The 12,755-nt window shown below is 36.6% G+C and overlaps 1 protein-coding gene across 1 annotated transcript in view; it reads left to right on the top strand.

Moving 5' to 3' along the window:
• The window catches only part of OTOGL (otogelin like), an 89,208-nt gene that overhangs the window by 18,589 nt on the left and 57,864 nt on the right, over window positions 1-12,755 (top strand). The window contains exons 14-22 of the mRNA XM_027666674.1: window positions 1,000-1,123; window positions 2,720-2,897; window positions 3,825-3,949; window positions 5,710-5,919; window positions 6,748-6,913; window positions 8,025-8,099; window positions 8,412-8,464; window positions 9,177-9,339; window positions 11,995-12,102. Coding sequence (XP_027522475.1) covers window positions 1,000-1,123; window positions 2,720-2,897; window positions 3,825-3,949; window positions 5,710-5,919; window positions 6,748-6,913; window positions 8,025-8,099; window positions 8,412-8,464; window positions 9,177-9,339; window positions 11,995-12,102 — 1,202 coding nt within the window. The remainder of the gene's footprint in view (window positions 1-999; window positions 1,124-2,719; window positions 2,898-3,824; window positions 3,950-5,709; window positions 5,920-6,747; window positions 6,914-8,024; window positions 8,100-8,411; window positions 8,465-9,176; window positions 9,340-11,994; window positions 12,103-12,755) is intronic.

Here is a 12,755-nt window from a genome sequence, read left to right as displayed (position 1 = left end):
GTATTTTGACAGGCATCCAACAATAGGCTTTAGGAGTAAAGGCGCTTATAAAAAGTACTTATTTGTGAGAGTGGATTTAATGATGCTGTTAGTCACCTAGACTCACAGGAGAAGGGGCTCTGAAACTGTGACTCACAGCTGCCATGTGCTGAGGGCAGGTATGTCTGAACTCATCAACAGGTAGCAATACATGGAAGCTGCCCTGGGGCTGTCTCTTGTTTCCCTTCAAAAGCTAGACTATGAGCTGATGCCTCTGCCTTTTTTGTAAGCACCTCCTTCTTCTGCATAGGTGTTGAGACTACTGTTTCTGCATTTCAGGTGGCCTCAAGCATGGAATGGTTAGTTAGGTAGCCACTGAGAGACAAGGGTGCCACTGGAAACAACTGTTTGCACAACTCTAGGCACCTTGAAAAGTTTTTTGATGAAAACAGAGGGGCCCCTGGGGAGCATAAGACAGTTAGTTTAACCTAATTATATGTCACCTTTTGGTCCTGTATTTAGGTTCATAAATTTTGCTTGGATTGCATACTAAATGATGTAGATAGATATTTATCAATTACTGTAATATAATTCTGCAGAATTTATATCCTTCTGGTCTATAATCAAGGATCATCACTACATTGCTAAATGGGAAGCACCTTCATGTGTGCAAGAGTTTCTTTTTCCTGCATTGCCGCATTTGTGGTCCGATTGCACCAACTTGATATAAATGGAATCGGACTCTGGCTTGAACACTGTTTAACCCACCAATGAGCTGTACCCTGGGTGACCATGCAAGTATGGCATGTTGAACACAGTAATAGTACTTGGGGACATCTGTCCACTTACTACTAGACTGCCAGTTTAATACTTTGATAGTTTACAACTGATTTGCCTAATGACAGTTCTGTTATTTTCTGTCTATACAGATGTTTTTTTCCCCTGTTTGTTTGGTTTTGTTTTCTACGGTAGTGTTAATTTCATTGTCTGTTTCTGATGGTGAAACTTGTTTCTACTTAGAACTTTGACCACACCTGCATTGAGTCTATAACACTAGTTCTTGAAGATGATGTGAGGAAACAAGTAACTCTCACAAGATATGGTCAAGTCCAAACTGTCTCTAATCAAGTTTTTAACCTCAATGGTAAGAAGTGCATAGAGAAGAATTTTACCAGGGTTCACATTCTGTCTCTCGTATTCTCCAAAACTTTTAAATAATATCTGTCTATGAAAAGGGAATTTCTTCAAACCTAACTTATGAAGTGTACAATTACTTCACAGGACTTTAGTAATAATTATAGAAATGTACTTTGAAAATCTGTGAAACAGTCCTTCATTATGCCTTTATTTCTTTGCATTTCTTATCTTGCATAGTACCTAGAATTTCCACTTGTTTTGTTTGTGTTTAGGGGGAAGGAGGTAAGAAAAAGAGAGAAGGTGAAGAGAGGTTGGAAATCACCTCGATGCTGATGTTAAGGTCTAGCTTGTTTAAAGGTTTTCAAAATAAATAGCATGGAATAGAATCCCTGTGCTCCATGGAATCTACATGGATATCAGTGCTGACTTATATTGTGATTTCGGACAGGTTACTTCACCTTTTTGAAAAGGATAGTAAAATAAATTGGCCTTAAAAACATGTTATACAATTAGGTACTGAAGGTAAAAATAATATTGTTAAATTTTGTAAATTATAGTGAACCAGTTACTGGATTTTTAGTCTCTTTCTGAATAAGTAAAGTGGGATTAAAGCCCTTTTCCAGACTCCAGAAAAACAGAGTTTAGGGAGTTCTGTGCTGGTGGTTGCAGCTATGTTCTTTCTTCATTGAATTTTTAAGATCACAGTTCTGCTTTTGGCATTCAAGGCTTCCTATGCCAATGAGTTAAATAGCTTACTATGCCTTCTGTTATGTTGACAGTTCTGCTTCCTAATTTCTTTGGTAATTTCATTTTATTTCTTTTGAATCAGTCCCTACTCACTTTTTTGTCTCTCTCCATAGTCTGCAACAAATATAATCTATGACAAATCTTTTGGTGTCACATGCTTGATAATTGGGTGTATCCAGTAAGTCTCATTGACTAAGAACATACTTAAGTATTTTATCTTCCTTTTCTCAGTTTATGCACCTAAGAATGTATGTGTGCATGCATAGAGGCTGCTTGTGAAGGTAGATCCACTTTTAACCTACAGCTGCAAGTAACCTGACAATGGTAGCAAATGAATGCTGTGACTGTGAAATTTCCATTTCCTCACGTAATGGATTTGCTGGGAAGGAAAGCTGAGAATTTGATAGGGGCTCATACAGTCCAAGTAAGGAGCTATACTGATGTCATATCAATAGAGGTAGAGAGAACCTTCTATCTAAAGATTACACTTCACAGATACCTGTTAATTAATTTTATAATATCCCTGGAGACTAAGAAATGAGCCAGAGGCTTGCATTTGCAATGTTTTCTTCTAAAAAAAAAATAAAAAGCAAATGTGGTTCCTAGATAACTCACAGGTACAGAAAGGTGAGACATTTTTTACTGTTGACAGTAATTGCAATTCCTGATTTCTGTTGTTAATGGAAATAAGCTCAGATACAAAGTGGTTATGGATATTTGGCTGGTGGTGAGGTTGTACATAGTTTCTCATTTTATTTCTGAGTTTTCAAAATCTTTTTTTTTTAATGGATAAACCAGTGCAATCTGGATGTTAGATTTCAGTGACTTTGTTTTCTTTTTCTTTTGCTATGTTCAGGGGCTATTGAAATTCAGAATATATCCTCTTTCTTTGTTCAACTGAAAACTAGTTTTGGTTTGAAGATACTGTTTGCTAAAGATGGAGAGAGGATCTATGTTCAAGTTGATGTCAGATGGAAAAGAAGAACATTAGGACTATGTGGAACATACAATGGGAATTTAAGAGATGATTTTCTGTAAGTTGCATGTTGTGCGTTTAGACTGTGTTTAATAACAAGTGAAAAGTTTTGTTGAACATAATCATCAGATTATTTAATTTCATTGACATACTCAAACATTATTAAACTAACCCATAAAAAATCTCTTAATTAAAATGGTAGTCACTTTTTAAAATCTGAAAGTCATAAATTCAGGCATTCTAAGATGTTTTGCTAAGTAATTATAGAAAACTACTGTATTATTTATTGAAGGTAAGGGATGATGATATTGCTTGAATGCACATTTCCCTTCCTGGATGCTCCCTTGTCTTCAGAAGCAAATACATGAGCACTGAGAAAAAGAGTGGGTGATACTACTTGTATCATCCTCACATAGTTCACACTTACTTCTGCTTGATTTTTTTCCTCCACATCAATTTCCAGTGTAAAAGATATGTAATTCTGAACTACAGGAATATTTTAATTAGAAGGGCACACTTTTCTTATTCTTTTACCTTATTTCCTCCAAAGTTCCTCAAGCTATAATGTCACAAAACTTATCTAGCAATAATAAATGCTTCTGAAACACTTGGTGCAAGCCAGCATCAAAATGCAAACAGCCCCGCTATAGAACACCAAAATTGGCTAACAGGTCACTCCATTTACATACTTTAATAAAGGCCAAATCTCCTCTTGTTAATGTCTCCTCCAACTAATTTCAGAGTACTTAAATTAAACCTAAGTGAAGGCAGACTTTTCGTGTAAGATTGTTTTCACATGACTAAAACATTGAGGAAGAAGTTTCACATGCCCTCTCTTCTTTTATACCTCACAGGTGGAAATTCTTCTGGCATGCTGATTGTTCAATGTGACTATGCATCTAAGCCTTTTTAATGTACTTGCATCCTTGCTCATGTAGTCCCTCAGGTCAGCAGGATGCTTGCAGTGTTGATCTTTTCCTTCCAGGTCTCCAGCAGGGATGATTGAAGGAACCCCACAACTTCATGCCAATGCATGGAAAATTTCCTCAGCTTGCTCCGTGCCTATCAATATTCCTGTGGTTGATCCCTGTAACGTTAATCAGCAAAATGGTGTGTTTTCACATGGGAGTCTGGGATTAGGTGTATCTTATTATTATGGGACATTTTTTGTTTTCTCTGTGAAGAAGTTGCACATATATGTATTTCACTTCAGTTTTAGGTGTGCACTATTTCTCTCTTTTTTTTTTTCAAAGACCATTCTTTCCATACATATGGCATGTAAAATGAAGCAAGTACTTGATAAATACAAGCTAGTTGATAATTTAGTGCTGGGTTTACTGGCCGCGATTACTAAATTCTGCTGTCTAATACACATGCAGACTGCTAGACAGAATTATGTAAATTATGCCAGTCGAGAGGAAAGATATTTGTAGATGTATGTTTGTAGATCAACAAGAAAGTACAGAAGAAAGTGTTAAAAGTCCTGTCTTTGGCTTCTCCATGCTTGTTGCATTAAGAATTTCCTTATTCTCCATCTATGTTCTCTGAGAAAAACTGAAGCAATAAACTGAGAGCCTGAGCAAAGATTTAGTTTTGGCTGGTTGACATGCCTATGGTTTCTGTTGAACTTTCACTGTCTCCTTTTTGCATTGCTGTCCTTTTCAATTAATGAAGACAATGGGTAGGCTGTAGTGGCCAATTCTGAGAGAATGTAGTCTAATGTTTTTAATGTTTCAGACATAAGACCTTACTAAAGATGTGTGATTTATCCATATTTAGAGCCTGTGGGAGCAAGCCTAGAATAACCTTAAACCTCTAACAATGTGCAGCATTCTCAGACTTTTTATGCCTTCCACATTGTCTGTCTTCTAAAGCAGTATGTCTCAGCTAAGTTAGCTCTTCCCAAGATCCTTCATGCCTCACCTTCAGTTATGTGCTGCCTCAGTGAAAGTGGAGTTTGACATAAATGTAAGCTGCTTAGAGCAGGAGGGTGGACAACATGACCTTCTGAGGGTCCTTTCCAGCCTGAATTTCCCTACAATTCTGTAATAATCACTGGGAAAAAGCAGTGGAGAATAAAGTAATCCACCCTATGCTACAAGCACAAGCATCTTTTCCAGGTCTATGATGATCTTGATCTGATGAAACTAAAAATCAATGATTGTTTGTTTGTTTGTTTACTTATTTTGTCTGGTTAATTTTCAACCAAGTCAAGTTCAGGCCTTGGATCTAGTTTTCTGAGAGACTCTGTAAAATGTGAAATCCTTGTACCACTGTGTGTATGTGGAAATGAACAGAGTCTGAAGGGTAGGGACACTCTTTTAGAGCAAAAGTGGCTTAAATATGATCCACACTAGTGGTGTTCCTTAAATATTCCAACACTTGTGATGGTAGTACACCTCAGTGGTCAGAGGAGGGTTTGCTGGTGCTAGAAAATATATGGCCAACTTGGGGTTTGCGTGCCCTCAAGCTCTAGTTTGTAATACTTCCTGAGTCCACACACTAAAAAGTATATGACCATTGTTGATTTTAAAGCTAAATGGAATGTCAAGTACAAAGAAACATATTCCAAGCTTTGAAGGACTCTTCTAACTACTCTTTTGAAATATATTATTTTGCCATTTAAATTTCCTGTACTATTAGAAGAAGGCATAACTGTTTAAGTATAGTTATTTTTATCTTAAGTGGAGTTTATTGTTGAGGGAGTTGCTTATAATATCAGTTTTAAACTATAGAATTTTACAGAAAGGCATTGTATGCAAGTTTTTATTGCACAGCTGACTGTATTTGGTTTTAATATTCTGTGCTATTCATTTGACTAACTGTTAAATTAAAATGGATCTGGCTAAAACAATGTCATCTTGTCTTAGCTGAGTATGCATCTCACTGTGATATCATCAATCAAGACATTTTTGCTCCCTGCCATGCCTACATCAGTCCAGGGTTGTACTACCAGCTGTGCCGCTTCGACGCGTGCAAATGTGGGAGCAGCTGTTTGTGTAATGCTTTGGCTCACTATGCTTACGTCTGTGGCAAGCACGGGGTCATCATTGACTTCAGATCTCATATTTCTTACTGTGGTGAGTAACAGTTCTATAATGGAATATCTTTTAGAAATATCTGAAATTCTACAAATATCATTTGTTCTACAAAATGTACTTGATCTTTTTTCCTGGAAACTAGGATTGTACCGTGGTATAACGATGTACTCGGGGAGAATGATAATAGCCTTTACTTTAGGCATCTGAGTTGGAGCCCCTGAGCTGGCTCATGGGGATGTCTTCTCTTTCTGTTGGTTATAGAGAGAATTGAAACTTCTTCTTTAAACCCCTAAGTCATATGGAAGCCCCAGTTAGGCTGAAGTAGTCAGGGAGTGGCAGGAGTGGGGCTGTTCCCTAAGGGAAGGCAAGCTAGGCTGGGAGGGGCACCCGAGGTTGGGCACTGATTGCCAAGCAGGATACAGTAATGATTTAAAACAAGGCATTTCACAGAATCATAGAATATCCTGAGTTGGAAGGGATCCACAAGGATTATCGAAGTCCAACTCCTGTGTTTCAGTTTCTAAGCCATACAGTAATGCTTCAGCCTTAACTGGACCATTTTATTTCTCTTGGAAGCCTGAGTTACTAGATAGATGCCCTTTTAACGTATATAAGACACCCACTGCTTACAAAATAGACGTTTCCAGTCAAAGAATTGTTTAACACAAAACCACCTGAATCTAAACTTTTCTAACTTAAGAAATCAGTAGAACAGCATATTTTCCTCTTGCTTTTCAACTAAACCCAGTTCAGCAAGACACCATTTTGCTTTGCTTTTTTTACACTCCCATGATACTGCTTTGTTTTCTATTTTTCACATATTAAGAGTATGCTGTTATCCCTTCTCTCTCCCTCTCTCTCCTCCAGCTGTAATGTGTCACAGTGGTATGCTTTATCATCAGTGTTCTTCTTTTTGTAAACACTCCTGTGCTTCACTTTCTATGGCAAATATCTGTGGTGATGACTGTGCAGAAGGATGTAATTGTCCTGATGGGAAATATTTTGAAGAGTCGGTCAACTTTTGTGTATCAATGTAAGTCATAAGAAAATAGCATATATGTATAGGCACATTTTCCTCTTTCCAGTGAGATTTAAAGCAACTTCTCTCCTGTTTCCCTCAAGATGTAGACTGCCTAAAGAAGATAGCAAACAATATGTGAAGATTTCATATTCTTTTTACTAATCAATAGCAGGGCCTCATCTGATACTGTGTGTACATACATCTACTGCACTTCAGAGCAGATATATTAAACTGCTTTAGAGAAGAACGATGAAACTTTTTTACTTCATGGGAAAGCATTTTCACATGAAAACCTTGTTTTTAATACTTCAGAAAAAAATGAGAAGGAATCTATGTAATAGCAATCCATAAAGTAAAGGGTAGGATGGAAAGAGTGGCTAGGAGTGTCTTTTTTTATGTCTCACAATGCAAACCCCTTCAGTTAAATGGAAGGAAATGATCAATGAGAGGAAATAGTTTTTGTACGTTGTGTACCAAAATTTTACAGCTTACCATCATGGGTAGTTACTCAGTTCAGATACTGAATTAAAAACTGGAATGGGTATTTATATAAATTTCAAGATTATACAGAGTTATTTCTGTTCATTGCAGCATATATTTTGGAAAGCTCAGTAAAATTCATACTATAGGGATAAAGACTGTCACAAACTGTTAAAGAGTGCAAGGTAACTTGTTAATCGCATGTTTTTACATGGTGTCTAGGTAATTCAGTTGCTACTTTTAACCCATCTGACTCTCATCACAGACAGAGTTAATGGATTTTGCTATGAGAATTGCTCTATCCTGTGATTTGGACAATGCTTTGAATGGGAACTACGTGTTGTCATTCTAATCCCATAACTGGGAAGAAAAATTACATTAATGCACAGAGACAGCAAATAAATAATACAGAGATTGAAGAAAATCCTGACTTTGTGGAAGACGATAGTTTTGCCACTGACTTCAGCGCAGTTTGAGTGTCATCATTAAATTTTTGTCTTTCAAAGAAATATTGAGGATACATATAAGGATTGAGTTAATGAATTATAAGGCCTGCTTATCATAATAGCTTGATAAATGGATGGCCCTGAAATCCCATTTCATCTTGCTTTTGTAGCTAAATGCATGAATATTCTTTTAACAGATCTGCCTGTCATTGTCATTACAAGGGCAAAGCCCTCCAGCCTGGAGAAATCCTTTCTACACCAACAGGATCCTGGTAGGTTTGAGTGTCAAGAGTTTTATCTTTCGTGTATTACAGTTTGGATGCTACTTTAAGAGACTTGAGAAATTTTTTCATGTAGAATGAAGGTTTATTGTATTGAGATTTTATTTTTGTTACACGCTTAGTAAAAGGGAGCCTAATATAAATTGGATTATGTACCTGATTATTTTAACAAGATACCTGGAAAATTCGTTCTCCTTTTGATTTCTATTGTTTAAATTGGGCTGAGTTGTACTATCTTTTTAAACATGGTGGCTACAAAACATTTTCCCCTTGAATAAACATGGGTTTCCTTTTCTTTTCCAGTCAATGTTTGAACGGAACAGTGACATGTATTGAAGCCAGTACAGAAAATACAGGTCATTTACAGTCTTGTCCCGTATTAAAGTTGCACAGAGAAAGATTTTGACATTGAATAGTCATTTGGTTTTCTCCTCATATGTGTTTTCATCACGAGATACTTAACGTCACAACTTATTTAAAATAGACAGCAAAGAGCACAAGCTGTTTTGGTTTTTTTCTTTTTTTTTTTTTTCCCTTTTTCTGTAGCACAAATTGTACTACTAAGTCACTTGGGAAATTAAAAAAATAAATAATTGTATGTGACTTCTAGGTCAATGTGTTCTCATGGGAATACCTATAATTAGGCTCACTATTCGCATTTAGGAAGCCTTAAGATCTTGATTTCTAGAAAGTAAATTTTTAATGCATTTCTAATAAATTTAAAAGGGATTTCAATACACTCAAAATTATGCCACTTCTAAAGATTCTTTCTACCTAAGGCATAATTATTCCATCTTTAAGAATGAACTGTGTATCAGATCCAGGGTGCATAGATCCAGATGCTTAATATTATGTTTTGGCCTTTGTTTTTTCATTAGAACAAACATTAATTTTATATCTCTGTAATATAGATTTTGTTATAAACTTCTGTTCAGATTGCATTCTTATGCGTACTGTAATGTAGGCTCACTGTACATTAAAATGAATAGTTTCTGAACAATACCAAATAGAAAACCTTCACTGTAAAAGAGCAGTTGATCTCATCTAACCTGCATTTTGCATTTGAAGTTCACATATGCCCAGATGGAAAAATCTACTATGACTGCAGATCTCCTGTGCCTGGATTACCAGCAGCGGGTGTGAATTGTGGGATCTCTTGTGCAAACCTTGCCATGAACTTCTCCTGTGTCCCCTCTCCACCCTGTGCAAGTGGCTGCATTTGCCCCCCTGGGTAAGCTTTGATGGAGCAGCTTGGAGCACAAGCCAAATAAATATTTTCCACAGTTCAACTCTGCTTAGGTTTTTTCTTCTTTTTAAATTCCAGTGGTATCGCACCTCTAATTTCGAAACTATTGTTCCATAAACACACAGTAACAGTTAAAAGGCCAACTCTTTTTTTGTCTTCAAGAGCCCTTTTCTCCTTCTTGCTGGTGTAAGGTTCCATGCTGTAATCCTGCCTCAGTTGAAGTATCACTGTTTCTCCATGCAGAGACCATGATTCCACTAACCCATTAGATATCCAGCTTACTCCCTGTTTTTTCTCAACATTCCATTTTATTTCACTATGTGTGTAGCCAGTGGTCTCAGTTGTGTGCAGATCAGAGTGTAATGAGACTGCCAGAATTCCCCTTCCAGCACCTTGTGATGTTCTTAGATGACTAAGCACTGGTGAAGGACAGATTTCACTAATTGTTCTTGTCTGGTATTCTGTAGTCCTCTACAACCTCTGCCTCAACTGAAAAGTTAGCTTTCAAGACCATTAGTGTTATAAGAATGAACAATTATTTTTAACACAAAAAAATGCATAAATCTGTACAAGTAGTAAACTAGTAAATTTTTACTGAAACATCACCATATTTGCATGAACTTGAACTAGCAGTATTGACATGAAAGTTCATTTAAAAATTTGAAGAAATTAAAATATAAGTTAAAACCCCAGATCTCAATCCCTACTCTCAGTCATACCATTTAAAATCAAGTATTACTTGATTATTTTCTGAATTATAAACTATAACTGGGGTACTGACAAACCAAATCCCAAGTTTCTGCCAAATAATAGAATAAAAGGCATGAATTATTTTTATTACATAAGAGAATAAACACTTATTTTGCTATTAGGTGGAAAATTAAATGTATAACATTTAGTGCAGTTAGTAATATTCTCACTGTTAAATGGTATTTCTGGACCCATTATGACTTTCAGGCTCATGGTTCCAAGAAGTGAGTATGGCTTTTAGCTAGGAAGGGGCAAGCCAGATTATCTTAAAAATTAGGTTCAGAAGTTTTATTTTTATACAAGAAAATGTTAAGCATATACCTCTTGATATTAAATCTAAGTGGACAAGTCACGAAAACCTCGTTATGAGACATTTTACTGTAATGTCAATTTTTTATTATTATCCTTTCCCACCTTATTTCTACCACTACGCATTGTTTGACCGAATGACCTAACATTTCGGGATGGAATCTTGAATTCTTCTGGAGACTGGCACCTTATTCTAGCATCCTGGGTACTTACGGTGCTTGTAAAGTAGAGGAGGTTGTGTGTATGGTATTGAAACCCTTTCCTTTGGAAACCCATGACAAGATGGACTCTAGTACGCAAAAAATGGTCTTCTTAAATGAAAAATGTTTTACATTTTCTACTGTTAAAATTCTTGCATGATAGCTTGTTGTTCTTTTAGTCAGTAGCTGAAGAGGTGACAAATCATTAGAAACTCAGTCTCTTGTATGCTTTAAAAATTGAATAAAACAGCACAGATTTTCATGAGGAAATGAACTGAGAATGACTGTAAATTCATCACCCAGAGATACACTGAAAGTCACCCTTACACTGAGCTGGAGATATAAGAGGCTAAATTGAATTGTAGAAGTATAGAGGACTAGTATGGAAAGGGATCCCATGGGGCTAAATGATTCTCCTGCCCTTAGGCAGCATCAGCAACACCTATGTTATTCTTGACAGATATTTAACTTCCATTGATAGAGACTCTGACCTTCTCAAGCTATCTGCTCTGGTGTTTTCCTATCCTTAGTAATTTTTCTGGACACTTGACTCATTTACTTAGAGCTGATTCTTTTTTATTGAACCAGTGATGGGTTGAAGAAAACTTTAAGCTGTGAATTCCTTTAAACTTCCACTTCAAGTGAAAAAATCTCAAGATTGTACTTTGAAAACCATCTCTGTACTTTCAGCCATGTGCTGCAATGACAACTGCAGGAATTGTTCCCCTAAAGAGAGAGCAGCACTGGGAGTGTCAGTAATTTTTTTTAAAAAGTTAATGTTGCTAAACAGATGGAAATGAGGAGATAGCAAAAAGTTGTTGACCACATCTCTGGATTTCTTATTCATGATCTAATTAGATTTGACAATTTTTGCATTACATGCCTCTGTTTTGTTGCAACCTTGTTAGTTGTTTCAACTTCCCTGGTGTAGGCAGATAACCTCCAACATAGCCCTTTGTAAACTGTGTTTCTTTGGCTATTGCAGAGTTCTGCTAACTCTGCAACAGCTGCCATAGCCCAGCTCACTGTTCTGCACTCAGAGCAGGACAGTTGCTGCAGCCTCAGCAGCTTGCATGATACACAGGTGCTCTGCAGTTTTCAGGGAGGAGTACCTACATTATCTACGCTCCTGCATGGGAGCTGCTGCCCCACACTAACATACCCCTTTCCAGATAGAAGGGTAGAAGGACCTAGTGAGGCCTTCAGCTGTGCAAAGTGGAGATCATTTGATGTGGACAACTTTTGCTGATGAAACAATTGTCCTTGGCTGGATGGAAGACTGGTTGCCCTCAGTGGGGTTTAGACAATACAGTACATATTCAGTTAAGCTGATCTGCTTGTGAATTTACTCTTTTGTCTTCCTAATTCTTTTATTTTAAAGGATGGCTGAGCATAGAGGGAAATGTTACATTCCTGATAGTTGTCCATGCACCTGGAAAGACAGGGAATTTCTGTCAGGAGAAGTGATAGCTACACCATGTTACACCTGGTGAGTGACATTCATTTTGCATACTTTGAAATCATCTGGATCTCTTAGACCCAAAGTAAAACTGATACAGAAAATTTGTTGAATACTTTAAAATCAAAAATATGCTTTTTTATAGACAGTTACAGGATACATCTTTTATTAGGTTCACTAATAGACTTGGGTAAGTAGGAAGACTTTGGGGGGAGTGCTTCTTCAGATCTGTAAAGTAAGCTGAAGATATCCAAGCTAAAAAGCAGTCAAACCCAAATGCTTAATTCCACACATTTTAGTTAATCTCTGAAAGAAAAGACATTTGGCTTCTGGAGAATAGAATATCATGAACGACAACTAAGGAGAGAAAAAAAGAGAGATTAAATATATGACAGTAGTAAATAGTCTGGTTATTTGGGAACTGGACTCTTTGCAGTGTAAGTTACCAGTTAACATGAGTGACTGTATAGGAAGAAGATGAGCAACTTAAAAAAAAAAAAGGCCATTAGAATTGAAAAATGAGCTAGCACACAGCATCTTTTTAAGGAGCTTTACCTGATACACACTGACACAAACCAGTTTTTCATTAATTATAATTTGCTAGCCAAAATATCTGTATCCAGTTAAGTATACATTTAATAATGAAAAAAAAAGATTGGCTTGGCAGCTTTCAATCAGTTAAA

Source organism: Corapipo altera, unplaced genomic scaffold, assembly GCF_003945725.1.
Source record: "Corapipo altera isolate COAL_440 unplaced genomic scaffold, ASM394572v1 1, whole genome shotgun sequence".
Taxonomy (NCBI): Eukaryota; Metazoa; Chordata; class Aves; order Passeriformes; family Pipridae; genus Corapipo; species Corapipo altera.
Note: the sequence above shows the minus strand (reverse complement) of the source record. Positions and strands in the feature narration are given on the sequence as shown.